This window comes from Crocodylus siamensis, chromosome 6 (assembly GCF_052110815.1).
Source record: "Crocodylus siamensis isolate JL-2025a chromosome 6, ASM5211081v1, whole genome shotgun sequence".
Classification (NCBI taxonomy): Eukaryota; Metazoa; Chordata; order Crocodylia; family Crocodylidae; genus Crocodylus; species Crocodylus siamensis.
In genome coordinates, this window is record NC_143400.1 from 12,447,205 (window position 1) to 12,469,402 (window position 22,198).

A 22,198-nucleotide genomic window follows, 5' to 3' on the forward strand; every position below is an offset into this window, starting at 1 on the left:
AGATTAGATCCCGTACCCACACACCTCCCCATGTATGGGCCCAGGAGGGCTCTAAGGCAGGGCATTGATTATGCCAGCTGGAAGTCTTTCCTTTGCTAACACTCTTGCTAACATACATGGGGTCTTTGCAGCTCCAGTATCATCTGATTAACACATTACAAAGACAATTTAAACAACACAATTTCACTTTTACTGTTAGCCCTGAATGCAGAAATTGGTCTCCAAGTTATAGTGTAAACCTAGGGACCCCCGTGATATAGGAGCACTGATGCATGTGTTGTTTTTACAAAGGTAACAAGCAAACAGGTCAAGTGCATTGGCTTATGAGTGTTTTTACTTAGATAACAGGGCTAAGATGGGGTGCTGGCAGTGCAGAGCTAGATGGTTTCAGTCCCACTGATGGTACCTAGGGGCTCTTGGGGTGCTGAGCCCTTGACATTTTGATATTCAGCACTCTGTGCAATGGGGACGCTAATATCTCTCCCCACCCACACACACACCCAAACACGATGTGTTCAGTCCATCCCAGTGCTTCCATTCAAAACAGCCAGGCAGTCAGAGATACAACCAACCAACCTTTAGCCAACCTATTAAATGGGAACTTTGCATCAGTTTTTCATCAGTCCCATGGGATGCCCATGCCCGCTACAGGACAGGGAGGTCCAGGTGAGGGAGATCCCCTGCCCTCCATCAATGCTGACCTTGTGAAGGAACACCTTGAGAAGCTGGACACCTTCAAGTCAGCCGGCCCTGACGATCTGCACCCCAGGGTACCCAAGGAGCTGGCGACTGACATAGCCCAGCCCCGGCATGGATGTTTGAAAACTCCTGGCGCTCTGATGAAGTGCCCGAAGACTGGAAGAAGTCCAATGTGGTTGCCTATCTTCAAGAAAGGGAGGAAAGTGGATCCTGCTAACTATAGGCCCATCAGCCTGACTTCTATCCCGGGGAAGATCTTAGAAAAGTTTATTAACAAGGCCATCCTTAGTGGACTGGCCAACGCCAACATCCTGAGGGATAGCCAGCACGGGTTTGTTGCGGGTTTCTTGCCTGACCAATCTCATTTCCTTCTATGACCAGGTGACCTATCACCTGGACAAGGGGAAGAGATTGATGTCATATATCTTGACTTCAAAAAAGCCTTTGATCTGGTATCCCATGGTCACCTCTTGGCGAAACTGGCCAGTTGTGGCCTTGGGTCCACCATGATCCGCTGGCTGGGAAATTGGCTCCGTGGTCAGACTCAGAGGGTAGTAATTGATGGCAGTCACTCATCGTGGTGCCCTGTGACCAGTGGGGTCCCCCAAGGCTCTGTCCTTGGACCCATATTGTTCAACATCTTCATTAATGATGTGGACATTGGAGTCAGGAGCAGACTGGCCAGTTCGCCGATGACACCAAACTTTGGGGCAAAGCATCCACGCCTGAAGACAGGAGGGCAATCCAGGCTGACCTGGACAAGCTCAGCAAATGGGCAGACGAGAACCTGATGGTGTTTAACACTGAAAAAATGCTAGGTTCTCCACCTTGGGAAGAAAAACCTGCAGCATCCTTATAGGCTCGGCAGTACTACACTGGCTAGCACTATGGAAGAAAGAGACTTGGGGGTCATTATTGACCACAAGATGAACATGAGCCTGCAGTGTGATGCTGCGGCTAGTAAAGCAACCGAAACGCTGGCTTGCATCCATAGATGCTTCTCGAGCGAATCCCGGGACGTCATTCTCCCCTTGTACTCGGCCTTGGTGAGGCCGCAGCTGGAGTACTGCGTCCAGTTTTGGGCTCCACAATTCAAAAAGGATGTGGAGAAGCTTGAGAGAGTCCAGAGGAGAGCCACGCGCATGATCAGAGGTCAGGAAAACAGATCTTACAATGACAGGCTGAGAGACATGGGACTCTTTAGCCTGGAAAAGCGTAGGCTCAGGGGTGATCTGATGGCCACCTGTAAGTTTATCAGGGTGACCACCATGATCTAGGGGAACGTTTGTTCACCAGAGCGCCCCAAGGGATGACGAGGTCGAACGGTCACAAACTCCTGCAAGACCGTTTCAGGCTGGACATAAGGAAGAATTTCTTTACTGTCCGAGCCCCCAAGGTCTGGAACAGTCTGCCAGCAGAGGTAGTTCAAGCACCTACATTGAACACCTTCAAGAGTAAATTGGATGCTTCTCTTGCTGGGATCCTATGACCCCAGCTGACTTCCTGCCCTTTGGGCAGGGGGCTGGACTCGATGATCTCCCGAGGTCCCTTCCAGCCCTGATGTCTATGAAATCTACAAATGACCAGCTTGGACAGAGGCAGCAATCAAGGGCAGGGGTCTGGGAGGGGAAACAGGTTAAGTGCAAGGACCCTAGCATCTGTTGATGAAAGAGCTGGGACCTGTGTCCTGACCACAGTGTCATTCAGTGTGTTTATTAATGATTTGGATGGTGGCATAGAAAGCTTCAAGTCTGCAGACAGCATGAAACTGGGGAGGATGGTGAACACGGTGGAGGATTTGAGTGCAATTCAGAAGGCTCTCAACCGATAGGAAAGCTAAGCTAGAGCTGACCAGATGGAGTTCAATGTGGACAAATGAAGGGGCTGCATCTCTGGGCGAGTAATTGAAAACACAGATGCAAAATGGACACTGGGCTGGATGCCAGCTCAAGGGAAAAGGACTTGAGAGTCTTGGTAGACCACAGGCTCAATATGAGTCTGCAGTACGATGCAGCTGCACAAAAGGCAAATGGGGTTTTGGGCTCCATCAATAGAAGGATTCGGTACAATTCGCAGGAGGTGATAGTGTCTCTCTACCCAGCCTCATTCATGTTCGGCGTGCAGTTCAGGGCACTGCATTTTAAAAAGGACGTGGCAAAGTTTGAGAGAGTCCAGAGGCAGCAACAAAGATGATCAAAATGATCAAGGCCTTGGAAGATAAATCATATAAGGAGAGGCCAAAGGTGCTAGGCAGATTCAGCTGCTGGAAAGGCACTTAAGAAGGGACCTGATACCAGTCTTCAAGTACTTGAAGGGGTGCTATAGAGAAGAGGGAAAGCAGCTTTTTCTCTCTGGTTGCAGAGATGACATAAGCTAATGGCTTGAAACTGCAGCAAGGTGGGGTTAGATGGGATAGCTGGAAACTTCTTCACTGCTAGAAGAGACACCTAGGGAAGGGGTGGACTCTGCATCACTGGAGGTGTTCAAGCAGACATTGCACAGCTGGGGATGTTCTCGGCCTATTTGTACCATGGGTATTTCCCAGGTTTCTGGGCTTTGCTGGGTGGTCCCATCCCACCTCCTTCCTTCTTCTGCTATATGTGTCAGGGTGTTTCTTAAGCCACCCCAGAGGCATTGGGTGTTGGCTACTGCTAAGGCTGGGAACTTCAACTGGGCTGTGCCAATAATCCTGCTAGAAGCAAAGCTGGAGGGTCCTGGCTAAAGGTCTTGCCCCTCTACTCAGGGTCAGACCCACACCATATTTGGGGTCAGGAAGGAATCCGACTCCCTGGTCAGACTGAGGGGTTTTGCCTTCCTCTGGACTCTACCTGGGACCCCTTGAGCATATACTGGCAAGACGTTGGCTGCTGCGATCCCCCTGCTTTACCTGTGGCACGTTCGGGTGTTAGGTCTGTTTGTGCCAGGGTTGAGGGCAGTCTTATGTTCATTTGACATTATGGTTGTCTGGGATGGTTTGGACAAGCCTGATCCTGCCTCAATCAGAGGGTTGGACTAGATGTGACCTCTGGAGTTCCCTTCCAGCCCCACTTCTGTGACCACTGATGCTCACGGCTTCTTCCTGAGTGCTGGATGCAGCAAGCTGGTTTCTGGGTATGCGGGCAGCTGGCACGCAGAGTCTGTGCAGGGATCAGGGGCTGGTATAACAAGTCATGGGGGCCTGAGCCACAGCTCGAGTGATACGGCACTGGGGGTGCAGATAACATGGCAGCAAAACTACCACACACGGGCACCAGGTTGTGCTCCTGGTAGTGGCTTGCCAACTGTGTGCAAGGGAAGATGAGGCCGCATGTCAGCTGGAGCTCTCCTGGGTGAGAAGGGCCTGCTGACATGTCTCGCATCCATCCTGCCCTGCATCTCAGAGCTTGAAACCAGGATCTCAAAACATTTTTCCTGCTTTACTTCCACTGGCATCTGCTAAGGGTTTCTTCCCAGCAGCCAGATTTATCAACAAATTAATACAAATTTTAAAAAGTCTCCATAAAGAAGAGCAGAGTCCTCCTGTACCTCTTGTCCATTGTACTGCTGTCGCACATGGCTTTTGTGGCTTGCATGGAGGAATATTGTCTTTCCTCCACACATCTTTTTTCTCATTCCTTCAGTCTCTCTGCCCCAGTAACGGTCCCTCTTCTGGCGACAGTCGGAGAATACAAACCCGGGAAGATTTCATCTGCTTCCATCCGGACCATCCTACACCTTCCCTTCCCAGGCCTGCTCTCCGCTCAGTGACGGTAACATGGGACACCTGAGTAAAAGCTGTGTAACCATTTTTTTTTTTTTCATACAAAGGTCACAGGAAGGCAAAACGGATCCTGTGAAGTTCTGGATGGGTTTCCTAAACATCTCTATTGATTTGAGGTAGATCAGGCATGTAGCTGGAGATGAATTTTGGGCATAAAGATGGCTTCTTGTGAAAGGTGGCTTGCATTTAGCAAATGTTAAATGATGGAGGTGCAAATGAGTCTTGATACCGTGGTGCAAGGGTGGTGTGTATTGCTGGCCTTGTTCATTGTTGCATCATTGTTGCACGTATCCGGTTCCCCGGCTGGTATGCAGGCTTTCTTGTTCTGGTATGCTCTTGCGTGTCCAGACAGAGCTATTACAGCATTGGGAGGGTTTGCGTCTGCAGGGAAAGAAACCCCAAGAGCAGAAATATTAATGTCGGCAAAGACGCATCAAAAAGTGAAGGGTGGTGCTGGTCTGCCCACTCATTGCCCCAAAGGGGACCCACAACTTTGACATGCCTATGCTGCACTAGGTATCAAAGCCATCATATGCCAGGCTTTGTAGGACATAATACCAGCCTAGGGTCTGCCGCCCAACAAAAGCAGAGGAGTGGAAAGAATATGTAGGGATGTGTCAGGACAGCCAAGCTCTGGCAATCTCCAGCTGTTTCATTGGCCAGCACTACTTTGAGCTCCCCCGAAATGTGAGAGTCATTGACCCTGTGACTTGAAGGCCTCAGAGAGAAGGAGAAGGTCTCTGGGTTTTCAGAGATAAAGGTTGTAGCTGCATTGGTCTAAAAGTACAAGCAGCCAGTGTGGCAGAACTAATATTGTTTCTTAGACCAACAAGACAGTTGCAAACGAAGTTTTGCTTTATTTGCAAGCTTTCAGGCACATGTGCCCTTCCTCAGGCATAGGAGACTGCAAAGATTGTAACGTTTTCTCCCAGGTAGAAATGAAAATTGATATTGTACAGGAGAGCTGGAGGGTGGTGGAAAGAAGTACCATTCAACATCCTGCTTGCCATCAGACACCTCTGAGGTGAATAGACTGCTCCAACTTGTATGCAAGCCTATTTTGCATAAAATGAACTTTTCCAGCCAGGAAAATTTTCACCACCCTCCAGCTCTCCTGTACAATACCAATTTTCATTTCTACCTGGGAGAAATGTTACAATCTTTGCATTCTCCTGTGCCTGAGGAAAGGCATGTATGCTTGAAAACTTGCAAATAAAGTAAGTTTTCTTTGCAACTGTCTAGCTGGTCTAAGAAAAGATATTGCCTCTACCATGCTGAATCTGGGTTTCCAGTGCACCTAAAAATTGACTTCTGTCACTGCCAGGCAGACTGACTTGCAACTGGGGGTCTCCTGCACTGCCAAGTGCAGGTGATTTGTAGTGTATCCTAGCTGGCACAGAGAAGGCATGAGGGCAGGGGTCTGGATTTTAGTTCCTCCTATAGGCTAAGCTCTGTGTTGCCACATCTTTATCACTGCTGCTATGGGGGCTGGCATGTGCTACGTTCAGCCTTTCCATCGGCTGTGCAGACATAACCCAAGTGCTTCCTGCTGAGAGACAGGCAAGCCCTGGCTTTGCTGTCTAATAATTCATGGTCTAACAGGCCACTTCCGACATTGTGCATGTTGGTGGCTGATTTGCACGCAGGAAAAAGAGCCCTGTGAGATAAAGAATTGCCCCATGCTCCAGTGGGTTGGGGAAGTGGGAAAATGAGCAGATCCCACAAGCTATCTGCTGCTCCATGAGACATTGTCATGCATGTGAGCTGGCCCCTGGGTCTCAAGGGTTATCCTAGCCATGACTTGAAACCCAGCTTGTTTCCATGAAACGTGGGGCCTGGATTTTCCGACATCAGGGCACTTCCACGTCCAGCCCCCGCCTCCCCTGCACTCTCCTCCCAGGGCCTTGCTGGCTCAAGCACGCCACAGGGTTGCTGTTCTTGGAGTGTGCAAGGCCATAATGAGATGCAAACGCCTCTCACCCCGGGGGGCATTTCTTTGGCGCTGTCCACGTGCTTCTGATTTTGATGCGGGGACATTGTGGTTTCCTTGCACATCTTCTCATCGTCTGTCTGCATGGCAGCCTGCAGGGAAAGGAGTGGGGCAGTCAGGAGCCATGGCACTGAGCAGCCTGGAGGAGGGCGCATGGCTCTCTCAAGTTCTCCGGTCCTCACCAAAGTTGCTGTTGCTAGGGCTAGGATGTCACCCTAGTCTAGTCATTGCTGCCTCCCTGCTTCCCAGGTCAGGAAAAGGAGTGGGTGCTTTCACATGCAAGGAGCTGGGGTCATCCCCTGCCACTTTGCATGCCGTACTCTCCTGTGGAGCTGGTGGCCTCCTCCCCACTGGCTGCGCACCTCGGGCCAAGAGGATTTGGCCACCCATGAATGCAAGGGAAGCCTGACCCTTGTTTAGTGATCTGGTAGGATGGAGGGAATATGCTAGCTCCTTGGCAGACCCTCCCAGTGCGTGCGTCTGTGTGTGTGTCTGTGCATGCTGGGGTGCCGTTCCTGGGTGGTGCAGTTGCCCCTGGACCCCTGGTAGAGGGCACAGCTGTGCTGTAGGCATGCTGTCCCAGGCCCTGGGGTGCCCAGATTTGCTCTGTGGGGCTGATGCTCTGCCCTTTGCAGTCTCCTTGATGCTCTTGGCATGGAGCTGGCCTGCCGTGTTGAAGAACCAGTGGCTGCGGTCACAGCGCTGCCCGGTTAATTGTTATTCCCTCCCAAATCAGCAATCCCGTCCTCCCCCAATTCTGAGTTTACCCCCACCAGTCTGGAGAAGGAGGCATGGATCAGATACATATGCAGCCCAAGGGCTTGGGTCCTACCTGGCTCTGGTGTTGGACAGTGGCATAGATGGTCCTGGGGTTCTCGTGCACAGCGCCATTCCCTGGTGACCTTTCTGGCTTCTTGGGAGCCTAAAGAAGAACCAGAATCCCCCCACCCCAGCCAAAACACCCATTAATGATGATCTTTGGGGAAGTTTGCAGCACAGGATTGAGGATGGGATGGGCCATGGTACTAATGAAGGAGGCCAAGGCCTGGGGGAAGGCTGGCCAGGGTGCCGGGGTGGATGCTGGGTGCGAGACCCCATGCAGCTCAGGTAGAGGCCTGGTTCTGTTAGCTTGGGCCCTTTGCAATGGGAAAGCAGGGTGGTAGCAAAACATGACATCATGTTCAAGAGCCCCAGGCTTTTCCATCGCTGGGGCCAAGGGCTACCTGCTGCTCTGCCCAGGAATTTTCCAAAAAGGAGCTCATGAAAGCTTCCCCGAGGCTGCCACCACCAGGGAAAGCTCTGGCGTGGCTGGCATCTCCACCCAGGTTCATGGCTGGCATCAGCCCATCCTTGCCATTGCTCCGGCTGTGTCTCCCCAACCTGTTCGCCTGGTCTTGATTCCCCTGCAAAGACTCACCGAAGGTTGAAAGCCGACTTGAGCATACAGCGTGGAGTTTTGACGCTCTTCCTCTGCAAAGAGAAAGAAAGCAAAGTATGAGTGGAGCAGGCTCTGCTGCAGGTGGGTGCAAGGGAAGGGGCACTAGCTTCCTTGCGTGGGTTGGATTTGCTGTCCTCCCTGGGCCCAGCTCTGCCCACCAGCTCTTGCAGTCGGGCTGGGGGTGGAAGTGAGGAGAGGAAGTGTGCCTCACCACAGGTAACTGTTTTGCTCCAATACCTGCTGCACTGCGCATGCGTTCCTGCATGGCCACGTGACACAGCACACGTGAGCAGCAGTTTTCACGCTCATGCGTGACCTGGCTAGGTCTTGACCCCAGCGTCTGCCTCCTTCATTTTTCTTTGCATTTTCAGTTTGACATCTAAGGGCTTTTATCTTTTCTCTCTCACTTTCGGCCCTAAACAGTTGTGCTGTGAAAACGGTTGTGGGGCTGGCCACGCAGATGGGAACACAGTTTCCCCTGGGTGCGGTCTTCCTTCTGGGCTGCTCTGCAGTTGCGAGTAGCAGCCACATCCCCCCTCTGAGGTAGCTGAATGACAGTAGTGGGGGAAGAAATGCCTGGGGTGTAGCTAGCCTGGGTCAACTGGCTGTAGTTCACACTGAAAGCCTTCATCTATTCAAGGATACATGCTGGTCTGCAGGCAAAAGTAATCAAAACTCTTGGGGAGGTGATATCTTTTATTAGACCAATTAGATATTGCAAAAAAAATGTTTTTATTTGCAAGCTTTCAGGGACATGCACCCTTCCTCAGGCATAGGGGAGTGCAAAGATTGTAAAATTTCTCTTCCAGGTGGAAGGGCACATGTGCTCAAAAGCCTGCAAATAGATAGTTGCAAAACAATTTTTTTATTTGCAAGCTCTTGGGCACATGCACACTTCTGCCTGGGAGAAATTTTACAGTCCTTGCATTCTCCTATGCCTGAGGAAGGGTGCATGAGCCCAAAAGCTTGCAAATATATATACTTAGTTTTTGCAACTATCTAGTTAGTCTAATAAAAGAGATCACCTGCTCAGGAGTTCTGGCTATTTTCACCTATTCGAATAACCCAAGTCAACTGTGCATGAAAGCAGCTTTTTATTGTAGGAAATGTCAGTTTTGTTTGGTGCCCAACTACAAGACTTGGTTTAAAAAGGGTGTGGAAGAGGAAACAAGATATACATTTTATTATCTACAGAGACAGCCTGATAATGCATAGTGGGTTAAAAATGCGGCAACAGTTTCTTCCTTGCTCTGCTCTTCGTCCATTTAGCTTCTCAGATGCTCGTGGAATCAGGGAAGAATCAGACTAGCCAGACCCTCAGGAACTCACGTCTAGTCTAACTCAGAATCAGCCCCGTCTAAACCGCCCTAGACAAAGCTTTGTCTCCTCTCATCTATTCTTAAAAATACCATGAACAAGCACAATTACCCTGCGCAGTGCCAGGAACATCATCTTGCTCCAGGTATAACAGGGAACAAGGGCACTGCCAATGTCCTGCCCCTCTAGGACAAGGGATTGTGTCCAGAATGGCTGGAAATTGGAAAACTGCCCACTTGGCCCCTGCTGATAGCAGGTGTCTGACCCAGAGGCTTCTCCAAAGTGGGAGCCACATGTGTGAAGCAGCTATGTTTCCTCTGATGCTCCATGCCTCCCCTTCTGCCTTGCAAGACCGAGGCGAAGGGGTCAGCTTTGCTCTTGTCTTCAGAAGCAGCCTCATGAAAACACTTGTTCCTGGTGCAAGCCGAGTGGTTCTGATTCTTCCGTGGCTCCACGAAACCCACCCTTGGTTTCCAGTAAGTCATTGTGCATGGAACAAGCCTGCTGTGTAAATCTCCGTTGCATCTCTCCAGTCTTTCCCTTTAGTCAGGAGGGGGGAAAAAAACCCAAAACCCCTCTCCCTAGTCCCTTTGCTGTCTGTAAACTCCTTGTGGCTTCCCAGTCCTGTCCTCTGACGGCTTTTTTTTTTTGTCCGTGAGAGCTGTCTCTTTTCAGTTGGTGCCTTTTATACCAGATGGAAAAAAAATAGAAAGCAAGAAGAGATGAAGAGCCTTGGTGGGAGGATGCTGTGCAACATGCTGCAGTCTCCTGTGCAGGCAGGTTGTCCGCTGAGCTGTGCGGTTTTGCAGAAACAGAACAGCACCTGCTTCATAACCAGCTCCACCTGGGTGTTAGCTCAGGGCCCTGCCTTCCTGGCCTGGCCACAGCTTTTGCATTCATCTCTCTAGCACTGAGCAGGGCTGGTAGCTTAGGCCCCACAGCTCACTCTTCAGGCCTCTGTGTGTCTGGTGAAAGCTGGGAGGTTGGAGCTGAGGGCTGTCGGTGGGGAGGAGTGCCTGGCAGGGAAAGCAGGGAGTCTCCAGGCCTTGGGTGGGGCAAAGCAGAATAAGAAGAGTTGCAAGGGGGCACAGCCAGTGGGTGCCAGCTGACATGGGGGAGCTGATGGGGGCAGTGTCATCTCCACACAGAAGCAAATGCACCCTGGAACGAGAAACCTTCAAGCACTGAGAGCATTTTTCATCTACAAGATGCTCCAAGCCTGTTATAGCTCATGGGACAAGGCTGAGCTGCTGGCTCCAGCTGTGCCCAAGCAGGGAGTTGCTGGGCACGGTTCCCTGGGTGGAAGTTTGTGCAGCACCTGACACTGCCCGACCTTGACTGGAGCTGTGGGGGCTACTGCAACGGCAGCTGGTAAGGCTAGAGGGCCACAACACTCCCGTCCAGCCTCAGACTCTGTTTCTTCCAAATTTGCACAGGGACAAGGGCTTGAACATTAGATTTTGACAGTAAAACATGCTGTGTGTGTGGTTGGGGGGGGGCGGGGTTGGGGAGGAGAAGGGTCCATGGAGAGGGTTTTGGGCGGGGCAAGGGGAAGAGGGATATAATCTTACCTTTTTCATTCCCCGCTTCCAAGGTCAGACATTCAGCTAGATGGAAAGAAAAGGCAGAGGTTAGTTAGAGCACAGACAGCCCAAAGCGAAGCCACCTTTCTTCAGGGTCAGATATTCGGGACCATCTTCAATTCCACCCTGCACTACCCCTTGCCTAGTCACCCTCCCCTCCCCTCCCCCCCAACCTTGAGCTAAAGGGGAAGATGTGGGTGGCAATAAGGGAAGTGGAAGAGGCCCAGCTGCAGCTATTCTGCTCAAGGATAACTTAGACCAATGCTGAAAGGCACTGGAGATCAGCAGCAGTCTCTTCTGGGATTGCAAAGCCCAGCCCAGGACTTACTAGCCTGGCTCTTGGTGTCCTGGGCTTTTGCTTCTGGTCCTAAAGGAGATGCAAACAGTTCCTTCATCCCCGTGCTTCGCTCTAGGACCAGCAGAACGAGCCTCCCCACATGGGAGCAAAGGGGCAGCGGGGTTGGGGCTCTGGCTGAAATGTCTTGTCTGCTGCTGGTGAGTGGAGGGGGGCCACATAGGATGCTGCTGCCCTTTGCAAGCATAGCAGCGGCATTGCTTGGTCACAAGCCCTGCTGGAGCGCTGGGCCTTTGCAGTGACAAGGCAGCCCAGCAAGGCCCCAGGGGCAAGGGCTTGCCCTTTGTTAACAAGTCTGCGCAGTCATGGGCACTCGTGCTAACCACCTGCACCGCACCTGGGTAGTTCCTTACCTTTCTTCTTCCTCCTGTACCATATGAGACCGCCGATCACTAGGATGACAGCAGCAATTGCAAAGATTGATAACCAGACAGTGCCAGCGATGGAAGACGAACTCTCTTAAAACAGAAAACCCGTAGTTCAGCGACACAGAAGAAAATGGTCCTGATCTGCAGCAGAAAAGCACATTCCCCAGCCCCCAAGCAGGATAGCGGTGGGGCTGCAAGCTGGCTTTCGACACCCTGTCCCCGGGAGCCATCAGTAACCTGCAGAATCCCTTCCCCTGCCTACAGAGACCCAAGCGGCCGGTGGCTGAGTCACGGGGCTGGAGAGGTCTACAAATGCCATGTGCACTTCCATCGTTAGTGGACAGGGCATGGTTAGCTGAAGGGAAAGCTCGCCTTTATTGCACAAACTTTTTTTTTTAAAGAAATGTTTCCTGTTCCAAGCCAAATCAGCCAAATAAAGTCCAAACCTTTGGGTCAGTTCAGAACCATAAGTGGCCCTACAACCAGCAAACATCCTCCACCCCCCAGCAGGGGCTTCAGATATTTCTAATGCCTTTTGGCAGGCATCCTATGTGCAGGCCCAAGCCTGGAGGCTTGGGGTTCAGATGCCCCCAAGTTTCGCCTGCCCTCAGCCATATGGCTGAAGGAGCAAGCTAGGGAGGCGCCTCCCATTTCCATAAAGTGGGCATTAAGCCCCAACACCTCAGTGAGTACTAAACTATGCCAGATGAACAGTTATCCCTGGGAACGCTTAAGGAAAACTGCCTTCTTGACCCAGATACATGGTGTTTCCCCTGCCAAGTAAGAGCCAACCAAAAGTGCCTTTATTGGATGAACAAGTTTAACGCCATAATTTGAACCTCTGACTGTTGGGGCCAATGCATGTTTGAACATACTGGTGTCATGCAGGTGTTAGTGGGCTTAGGGTGAGCAGTGATGGGGAAAGCACACAGCGCTGGGGGTACTTCGTTCTGAGCTTTGCAGACATGAGCAAGGAGTCAGTGCAGCAATGCAGGTCATCCCCCCCCAGGATCACGTCCCTATACTTTATGCTACTCCCAGGCCTTTCAGTGCTCTGGCTCTGTAGTGGATCACGCCAATAGCTGGAATCATTTTTCCCTTTATATAACAAGGTTTCTGTCTTAGCCATTATATTTTCTAGTGGATCAAAGGGTTTTCTTCCTTTGTACTTGATTTCATCCCCAGCTGTTGGAAATCAGGACAGTCAGCACTAAAGTCAGTGAAGCTATTTTATGCATGCCAGAATTAGGCCCTTTTGTATTACCAACCCAAATATCCAGGTACCATGTGGTGTGAATAAGAAGGGTCTATTTTCTTCTGCCATCAGAGTCTTAAGCTCTTTAATGGTCACGTTTGTAAGCTTTTATCCACAGCCCCAGGGGCTGGGAGCTGATTTCAGGTGGGATTCTTGCTTAAGTCCAGGCTGTCGAGGGCTTGGGCTGCGGGTGGCACTCTACATAGTGTGCTGATATTATGAGAGTTGATAATACTTGGATCCGGACCATTGAGAGAGCAAGAGACAATTGAAAGCAAATGAGATGGTAGCTCACCAGTAGTTTGTGTGGAGCTCGTGGAATTTTCTGTCGTTCGTATGGTAAAGGGAGACATGGGGAAAGAACAGGGATAATGGAGTGAGTGTTTCTGCAAGGGGGCTGTTCCGTAAATGGGTCCATGTGACTCCCCCACCCACACTTCCACACCAAAATAGAGAAACAGGCAGAGGAAGAGAACTGATGGCAGTCAGTTTGTTCCCCCCTGGTTCCGAGTAAAGGAGGGGAAGCCTGTGGCTGGCTCTTCCTCCTGCGGTGGGGAGAGAGCACTGCCAGGCACCATCTCCTCTTGCTGGAGCCTCGATCTCCAGCCTTGGTGACTCTTTGCTTCATTTGCAAACAGTCTCCATTGCAGTTACCCCCATGTGATTGGCACCCAGGTCTCAGCCTGGGCCAGGGTGTGAGCAAAGCTTTCCCTATGCTACTGTGTCCATCTGCATTTCCACCCACCCATCTGTGCCCCAGCAGAGGTATGCACCCTGGTGCTTTTGCTACCCACTCTCACTGTGAGCTTTGGGTAGGGCACAGAGGGCTGTCTGCTTTCCAGTCTTGCATAAACGGCCCCGGGTCCAATCTGTAGCGCCAAAAGGATGAACCAAGCCAGCTTACAGCCCCTCCAAACCCAAGACCGAGGTTTTTCTGCATGATGGTAGATTCTGTGGGCCAAAGCTTGGGTTAATTGATTTACATGCTCTGGGCGGAGGCAGAGGAGGGAGGAGAGCCATGCAATGCCTGGTTCTGGAAAAGCTTGAAGTGTTAATAGCCAGCAAAGAGAAGAATGCCCCTCAGGCAGGAAATCTGTTTGCTTTCATCCCACAGCTGGATGAAAGGCCGCCATGCCCAAACCTCACGGCACCCAAAGAAAGTTGCATTCTGTGATGGAGCAGTGTTGATGTTTTTTGGATCCAAAGGGAATCTCCTGACTTGCCCTGAAGCACGAATTGTGGTGCCTTGGACACTAAATTGCATCTGCCCATGGGTGCTGAAATGCCCCCGGGGGTTGCAGTCCCAGGGCCTCAAGCCCTCTGTACTCACAGTGAAGTCAGCTCCCTATTTGAAGGTCACTTGCTATGATGCACCCCAGCTGTGTTACTCCCATAATGCATCAGTCGGGTCCATCAGCAGTGCATTATAGGAGAAGTGATCCAGGTCATACAGGAGAACAGGTCATATGAAGCTTTCCAGCTGTGACCTCACAAGATATCATAGTGCCCAGTTGCACTTTGACATCAGGCTGATTTAACACCCCATCTGGGTTTCCCCCAATAAAAAATGAATCATCACAGAAAACCCCCAGATCTATCATAAACCTTCAATTTTGCAGAAACTGCATTTTTGGCCAGGTTGATTTTGATTGAAAACTCCAGGCCAGCGGTGCCAGACACCTTGAGAAACACGACCTTTGCAACCCAGTCAGAATGAGGAAGGGCCAGACTTGAGCTCCAGCTGCTTCTCTGCAAGTCCAGCCTTGGCCCCTGGGTCCAATCAAGTCCTGAGGCCTGAACATTTGAATCATGGGCATACATTGAACCTCCTGCTTCCTCAAGGTGTAAAGAAGTCTGTCTGCTTGTTTAGTCCCTGTTAAAGAAGCTGCTACCAAGTTAGCTTCTTAGGATAATAGTGAGCTCTTAGGGAAACATTTCCATTGCCTCCTTAGTGATAACTGATGTTATTATGGGCCTGACTCTGCTATTGCCTGGGAAGATCTGAGCATGGCAGCTTGGAGATTGGGCTTTTGACTTTGTGGGTGCTTCTGTGGATGTCCTGCACTTTAAAAAAGAAAAAAGAAGTCTGATATACCTGCACAAAGGGCCTTGACCGAGGCCGTCGTGGAGTTGTTGCTGGCAGGGTTGTGCGCTGTGCACGTGACATTTATCAGAGGATCTGGATGAGAGATGACCGCTGTGGATCCTTGAGGGGTCGTACTGTGGGGCTGTGGGGGGCTCCAGCTGTAGTTCACGTTGCTGCTGGGGACGGTGCAGCTGAGGGTGGTGTTACAGAGCCCATTCGCACAGCTCTGGGCATCGCAGTGAATCGTGGGCTGGGGCAGCCGCTCTGCAGGGAGCGGGAAGGAACCGAAATGGGAGGATACAGGTGTGAATTGAAGAAAAGAGCACCCTGCCGTCCTGCCAGCATCTCCCTGAGTCACTCCCGGGAGAGCAGCGTCCCCGAGAGCACCAGGCGACAGAGCAGACAGGAGCAAGGCCTCTCAGCCCCCTGGCGATGCCGGATGGGCCCTGTGGGAGCCCCTGGGGGTGCAAGGCCCCCGCAGGGATGTGTCCGGCGTGAGATGCCCGAGGACTGAGATTTCTATGCGGGACTCCTTGCTCAGAGATATCCACGCTCGGGAGCCCTTGGATCGGAGGTGACGAGGGCGCTGCACACCGCGCATTCACTCCGGCCGCGGCTGCAAGGCTCAGAGCCCGGGTCTGCCCGGTGCCCCGCTCGGCTGAGGGGCGCGCGGCAGAGACCGCTCCCGGAGCGGGCACAAGCACGAGTGCTCGTCCTGCCCCTCCGCGGAGCGGGGTTCACATCCCTGCCGGGGTATCCCCCCATCCCTGGGCCCGCCCAGACAGGTAGCATAACTAGGCTGCTGCATTTCAGCCGTAGGGGAGAGAGACACGGAGACTCCGCCGGCAAAGACCGTTTCACTCTGACACTGTCAGGTTACCTTTGAGAGAGATAAAAAAGCAAACAAAGGAACAAAAACCAGCACTCACCGTAGACCCGCAGTGTGAAGACCCGGGTGAACTGGCTTTTATCCGTGTGGACTTTAGCTGTGTAGGACCCCGCGTCCTCCGGGCTCAGGGCCGTGATGAGCAGCGAGACGCCGTCGGTGAGGACACGCAGGCGGCCCCTGTAGCGCCTGTCTGACACAACCACTCCCGAGGGGGCTCCTGGTGCCACAATTGCTAGATTCCCTGTGCCGATCGTCCAGCCAACGTTATCCAGCGTCTCCCCTGCCGGGATCTCGAGAGGAAACGTGACCTCGTCCCCTGAGGTCCGGACCAGCTCTGCTGGGGCTGCCTTTGAACCTGCTCCCCACCATCCTGCACCTTGAAAAGGAACAAAGTAGCATTTAGGATGACTGAGGTCAACCCCATCACAGACAAAAGCATTTCCTCAACCCAAACCCAGTGAAACCTGCCCCAGAGACCATGAGCAACATTTTATTCCTTCTGCTCGCAACAGAGCATCCTCTCTGACCTCCTTCCATGCACATACAACTCCTTACTGTGCTACATGTGATGCAATGTAGGATTGGTTATTAACTTCTATTATTGCAATGCCAAGCATTGTGGCCCCCGGTCTGCTAGAGCCCTGCCCCAGAGCTTTTGCAATCCAAGTACAAGACAAGAGGCAAGGAGACAGGGCAGCACAAGGCGGCAGCAAGACCTTGATCAGTGGTGTGGGCAGCCGTGACGGGATGTCAGCAGCCTGAGAGTTTCACTGGCATCAGGGTGGAGGCAGGCAGCAAGGAGGGATGTGAAAGGGTGCGTTTGTGGGTGTTTAGGGGAGCAGCTTCGAAGTGTCAGAGCAGCAGCTTGAATATTTGCCAAGTGATGCTAGAATCTGGCATTATGGGTTACTTAGTTGGACCCAGCCCTTCAAACTGGAACGAGGGCGGATGGACAGATGGAGCAGGTACTCTCCTAATGCACTATTACCTCTTTCCCTCCATGCCCCTGTCTCCCCAAAAGCTTCCCTCTTCCTCAACACCTCTTTAGAGCCTGGGGCACATTTTCTGCTGTCCTGGTCGCTGAGGGCTTCGTAGGCGAGCAGGGACACACCTCACATTGCATCTGGAAACAGATGGTGAATATATAAAGGTCTAACGAAGCGCTCAGATGGGAACATAGGCAGACAAGGTCCTTTGGAGAAATGTGATGTCTTGTATTGGTCCAACTACACATTTGGAAAAATTGTTCTTTGCAAGCTTTCAGGTACAAACACCCTTCTTCAGGCAAAGGGGAAGTTTGCAGTTGTATTGTGCTCTTGTGGATGGGATAGAGAATATTGCCAGATGGGAACGGGCATTTTGCAATTAGAGCAAGAAGCCTGGAGCCTCGGGCACTCCAGATGACCTGGGAGGGGATTGTGGATCCCTGGGGCATGGTAAAAGCCTGGGCACTGCCAGGAACTGGGCTAGATTCCCCAGTCTGCCAAGTTCACTTCTGTGCTGTGCACATGGGAACCACAGAAGCCCCTTGGAGAAGCCCCCCTGAATTGGGCAAATCCCTGCTGGTACCAAGTTGCAGATGGCTGTCATCCTTGCTGCACCAGCAGTGGGAGAGGTGGGACAAGCCAGGGCTGGAGGTGGGTCAGGGGAGGTGAGGAGGCATGTCAAGGACAGAGGGTAGTGCAAGGCTCTGGCATGGCTGATCCCCCACCTGCCCTGGGCAGTTTTATCCTCCCCTCACTCTGACTGCTTTAAAATCTGGGATCAGCCCCTGCCCCTGCTCCAGATGAATCCCCATGAAGTTGTCCGGATGTGAGAGGCAAGTAGATCTGGTGAGGATGAATGACCCGTTGCCTCTGTTCTCAACACACACGTAGCAACACAGTTGGCCTTGCAAAGCTCTTAAATTGTCTTCAGAGCTGCACAGGAGATACTCAAGAGTCCAAAACTTCCTGTGGTCTGTGCGCATTTTGATGAGAAACTTCAGATTATAACCTTTCACGGGAGTGACTAACAAGAAAACCCACAGTCTGTTTCTCAGCAAAGACAAATATGTTTGATCTCCTGTGCTTTTATCATGTAGGTCATAAACCCTGCCATAACTGGAAATATGAAACTGAACCCTTTTCTTCTCTAGCTGCTTGTAGCTTCTGCAGTTCTGCAAGCTGTAAACAGATGGTTGTTAACAGCAGCAATTGCTCCCAGCATCTGGTCACAGGGGTATTCTCATAGTAAGATGCTTTATGAATAAAAGTATCAGCATCCATCCAGCTGGTTATGTCAGTGCAATGGTCCTGATCCTGAATGGTTTGCTAAGATCAGAGGCAGAGTTATTTCATGCCTTGCCCTCTCCCTTCTGCATCCATCTCACCTTCTCGTTCCCTACCTGCACTTAGGAGTTTGATGGTTATTCACAGCAGGAGCGATCATTCAGATCAGATCTCAGATTAACTTAGACCCTGCATCTTGCAGGGAGGGATATGAAAATAAGAGGGTGGGAAGTCAGAGCCTGGTTTTCCCCTGTTTCACACCAAGCCTGACAGGTAGCCTGAAACCTTCCTGCTTTGCATCTATTTTGTTAAGGGGAGTAGAGCAACTTCTCTTCAGAGAAGCAGGAACAGGAACTAATCCTCAGCATTTCTGCTGAAACAGCTGAGAGACCCCCCCGGGAGAAACACCAGAGAAGTGGTCCTGGTGAGAAAACCCAGGGTAATAGAGGCCACAGCTAAGTCCTTCCTCTGGCTATTTTCTCTACAAAGCACGAGTGCATGGGCCAGAGAGTTGTAGAGGTATAAGAAGACCCTAGAAACATCCTTGCCGATAAATGCTGGAGCAATGGCTTTGTCTCCATCCCTTGGGTACCAACTCTCCTTTGCCTGGTCTGCTTGGAGCCTAAAGTCTTCAGGGTAGATGTTGTCTTTGTGAGATCTGAGCAGAGTACTAGTGCTTGTGGGATGCAGATAAATGCCTTCAACCATCACAGCAGGCATCAGTTGGTGCTGATGTCATCAAGCCCTGATGTGATGTCATGGTGCAGTGATTCCCCATGTAATGGCAGGGCCTCTGGACTAGCATTTGGAGCAAATTAAGGGCAAGTGGATGCTAATGATGATGTGACTGGAGTCAGAGGGAAGAGATGGAAGCTTTGATCCTGCCCTGACTTCCACCTTGGATGAAGCACAACCCTTTGTCCTCAGACGCGTTTAGGTGCCCAAATACCTGCGGGCATTGGGGTTTGTGTGACGGCAATGTGCTAGCATGCCTTATTCACCAGCGTTACTCTGCTGACACTTGCCCCCCTCCCCCACGTGTTATGCCTGTTTCACACTTCATACCTATGAATGACAACCCAAAGCGGGGTGGAAAATTTTGTTCAGATGAGAAATAACTTGCGGGTGTAAGGAGCAGTGGTCACCACTAAGGGTGGTGAACAGTCAGTGTTGCGTCCCGAAGAACATCAGCATCAGCCTCTTAGGAAAAAGAAAGGCAGGGTGCGTGCCCTGACTACGATGGTTTTCTTTCCTCTTCAGCTATGACGACAGTTCTTCCTTTTCTATCGGACTTTCTGGAACTGCACAAAGCTTCCATCGGGGGTTGCACCCACAGCCTCATCCATGACTCAGGTGGAGCTACGCTCACCCCCCGGGCTGCATCCAGCTGGAACCACTGCTGAGTCCCTCTCTGCTTTCAAATAGTATCATTGCTGAGCCTGTCCATGGCTTCAGGGATCTCCATCCCTTAAGGCAGCAGTTAAGGCCCCTCAGTTCCCATAGACCCCAGTAGCTGCCATGGGGCTGTATGACATGGGGCCACAATTTGGATGGGAGCATTAATACCATACCAGGTATGGTTAGGAAGATGGAGCCAGAATGATTTGGAGGAGGGCACTGGCCCATGGACAGCCCAGGTCATAGGACAGATCTGGCCAGGCAGCAGGGCTGGGTGCCCCTTTAGGGACTGACTGGGTCAGCAAAGGGCTCAGGCGGGAGAAAGTATACAATATATAACTGTACAACTACATGTACACCACACAACTGGACAACTATATATACACTGTACAACTGGACAACTATATAATATCTGTGCCTTCTGCAGACCCAATCCCCCTTCCTCTGGTGTCAGGGACAGTCTCTCCACTGGACTGGCTGCACAGGCAGTGGCTCAGGCCTGCTGGTCAATCTGCGATAAGTGCTGTGGCAGAGCACAGGCTGTGGCAGGGTTTCCGCAGAAAGAACAAGTTGCTATTTTAATACACGGTTCTTCCCCTGAGAATTTTTTGTGAAATTGTTCTTCAAATGTGGCAGCATACAGACGCATATACTAGCCTTCCTCTGCTCTGAAACCTGCAACATTTGAAGCTATCCAGACAGCTGCAGTCCCTACAACGGCAAACTCATTGTTACTGTGACAGCCGCGCCGTCCAGTATAATTCAACAGGGAAAACCCTAAACCTTGTCCCCTCTTGCAGAAAGCTAAAAAAGCTAAAATATCTCCCCCACCCCCTCCCATGGTCAAAACTCATCAGCCAGATAACGTCTGGAAACAATTAGATAGATAGATAGATAGATAGATCTATTGATTATATTGATTTATATCTATCTAGATATTTTAAATAAATATAAAACCTGGCTTACATATGTATGTATGTGTGTGTGTGTGTGTGTGTGTGTGTGTATACACACACATATACATACATACATACACATGCATATACATATACATAAGCCAGCTTTGCCACTGAATTCCCTGCCTGATCTAGTGACCTATTTGTCTCAATTCCTGGTCCATGATGCAGGGCCAACAATGCTGCAGATTCCCAGATCACAGATTCTGTAATAGCTGAATATTTTAGGCACAAGGTGATCAGAGCAGCCTGGTGTACAAGGGATATATTTCCAAAAGTTTTGTTAGGATGATGCTGCATAAATTACCTAATGGCTTAAACAGCAGTCTGTATAATGAACTCAGTCAATCATAGTAATCAAAAATCAATCATCCGCTGCCACAGGATATAGCTGATGTCTCTCATTAATAATCTAGGGTTGGGCTAGGTCCTGGCATTGGCTGTAGCCTCGCACAATCCACACCCCTGGCAAACTCCAAATTAAAAAGCAGGTTGGATTTTTGCCCATGTGCCTGTTCCAGAACCCTGCTCCTCTCGGAGAAACCCCCTGCTAATTTCCAGCCAGATTTATTCACAACCACTTTATGCCCCTTCCCAGCCCCAACTACATAATCCTGGTTAAGGATATGTCTATCTGGGCCTTAAAAACCTCCAAGGATGGGGACGCTACCACCTCGCTAGGTAGCCTGTTCCAGTGCTTCACCATCCTCTTAGTGAGAGTTTTTCCTAATATCCAACCTCAATTTTCCTTGCTGCAATTTGAGCCCATTGCTCCTTGTTCTGTCATCTGCCCCCACTGAGATCAGTCCAGCTCCATCCTTTTTGTAACCGTCCTGCAGGGAGTTGAAGGCTGCTGTGAAATCCCCCCTCAGTCTCCTCTTCTCCAGACTAATTAAACCCAGTTCTCTCAGCCTCTCCTCACAAGACATGTGCGTCAGCCCCACTAACTATGTTCCTTACCCTCTGCTGGAGTCTCTCCAAAGTGTCCACATCCTTTCTGCAGTGGAGGCCCAAAACTGGACACGGGACTCTAGATGTTGCCTTCCCAGTGCTAATAGAGGGGAGAATCACTTCCCTTTATCTGCTGGCAACGCTCCTACCAATGCAGCCTAGGACACAGTCTTCTTTGCAACAAGGGCACACTGCTGGCTCCTATTCAGCTTCTTGTCCACTGTCAACCCCAGACCCCTTTCTGCAGAGTTGTTACCCAGCCAGTTTGCCCCCAGCCTGTCCCAGTGCATGGGATTGTTTCATCCCAAACAAAATTTCATGCATTTGGCTTAGTGGGGCCAATTGACATTGTAGTCCAAACCCGCTCCGTGGAGAGGTGAAGTACTTGCTGGAAGGGAGGTTTGTCATCCAATACAGGCAACACTGAGCTGTCTGCCCAGGGTTGTCCAGCCCAGATCAGTGCCAATTAACCATGTAAAATACACTGAAAAGAAAAACCTCTCCCATCCCCTTGAGCTCCATGCTTACCTGCTATGCATAATAGAAAGCCAAACCAGAAATGCCGGCACAGCTCCATTGCTGCGTGCTCCGTGCTGTGTGCTTGTAATTCTCACTTCCTCCCACCACAGTATCGTGAATAGTCATAGATTTGTCCCCTCCCACAAATTCTGCCCACTCCCCTGACCTTTCAGTTTACACAACCCCATCCGTCGCCCCACCAAGGCCTGGGACCTTCTGGTCCACCTCCTCCTGGCGCTGGCCAAGCTTGTCATTTGGTGGTCCAGGAAGGAGGCTGTGGCCGGGAAGGCTCCTGGAGACCTCGGTGGTGAGCTCCGTTGGTTTGCGAGCCAGTGGGCGCTGTCCAGGGTGCTCTGCTCGGTGT

The 22,198-nt window shown here is 51.1% G+C and overlaps 1 protein-coding gene across 3 annotated transcripts; it reads right to left on the minus strand.

The window, feature by feature from the left end:
* Positions 1-1,861: 1,861 nt before the first annotated feature.
* LOC149861101 (SLAM family member 9-like) lies at positions 1,862-21,956 on the minus strand. 3 transcript variants are annotated; one of them, XM_090053582.1, is made up of 10 exons: positions 21,844-21,954; positions 15,781-16,116; positions 14,861-15,115; positions 13,061-13,090; positions 11,496-11,600; positions 10,776-10,811; positions 7,867-7,919; positions 7,282-7,371; positions 6,440-6,541; positions 1,862-4,840 (listed from the first exon to the last, which is right to left on the minus strand). In XM_090053582.1, exons 1-10 carry the CDS (start codon positions 21,890-21,892, stop codon positions 4,817-4,819), a joined length of 1,080 nt encoding a protein of 359 aa, XP_089909708.1. In that variant the 5' UTR covers positions 21,893-21,954; the 3' UTR covers positions 1,862-4,816. The 3 variants fall into 3 exon arrangements, with proteins under 3 accessions (XP_089909708.1, XP_089909709.1, XP_089909710.1); XM_090053583.1 differs by lacking the exon at positions 13,061-13,090; XM_090053584.1 differs by lacking the exons at positions 1,862-4,840; positions 6,440-6,541; positions 7,282-7,371; positions 7,867-7,919 and adding an exon at positions 9,924-10,249 and having other exon boundaries at positions 21,844-21,956.
* Positions 21,957-22,198: the final 242 nt, after the last annotated feature.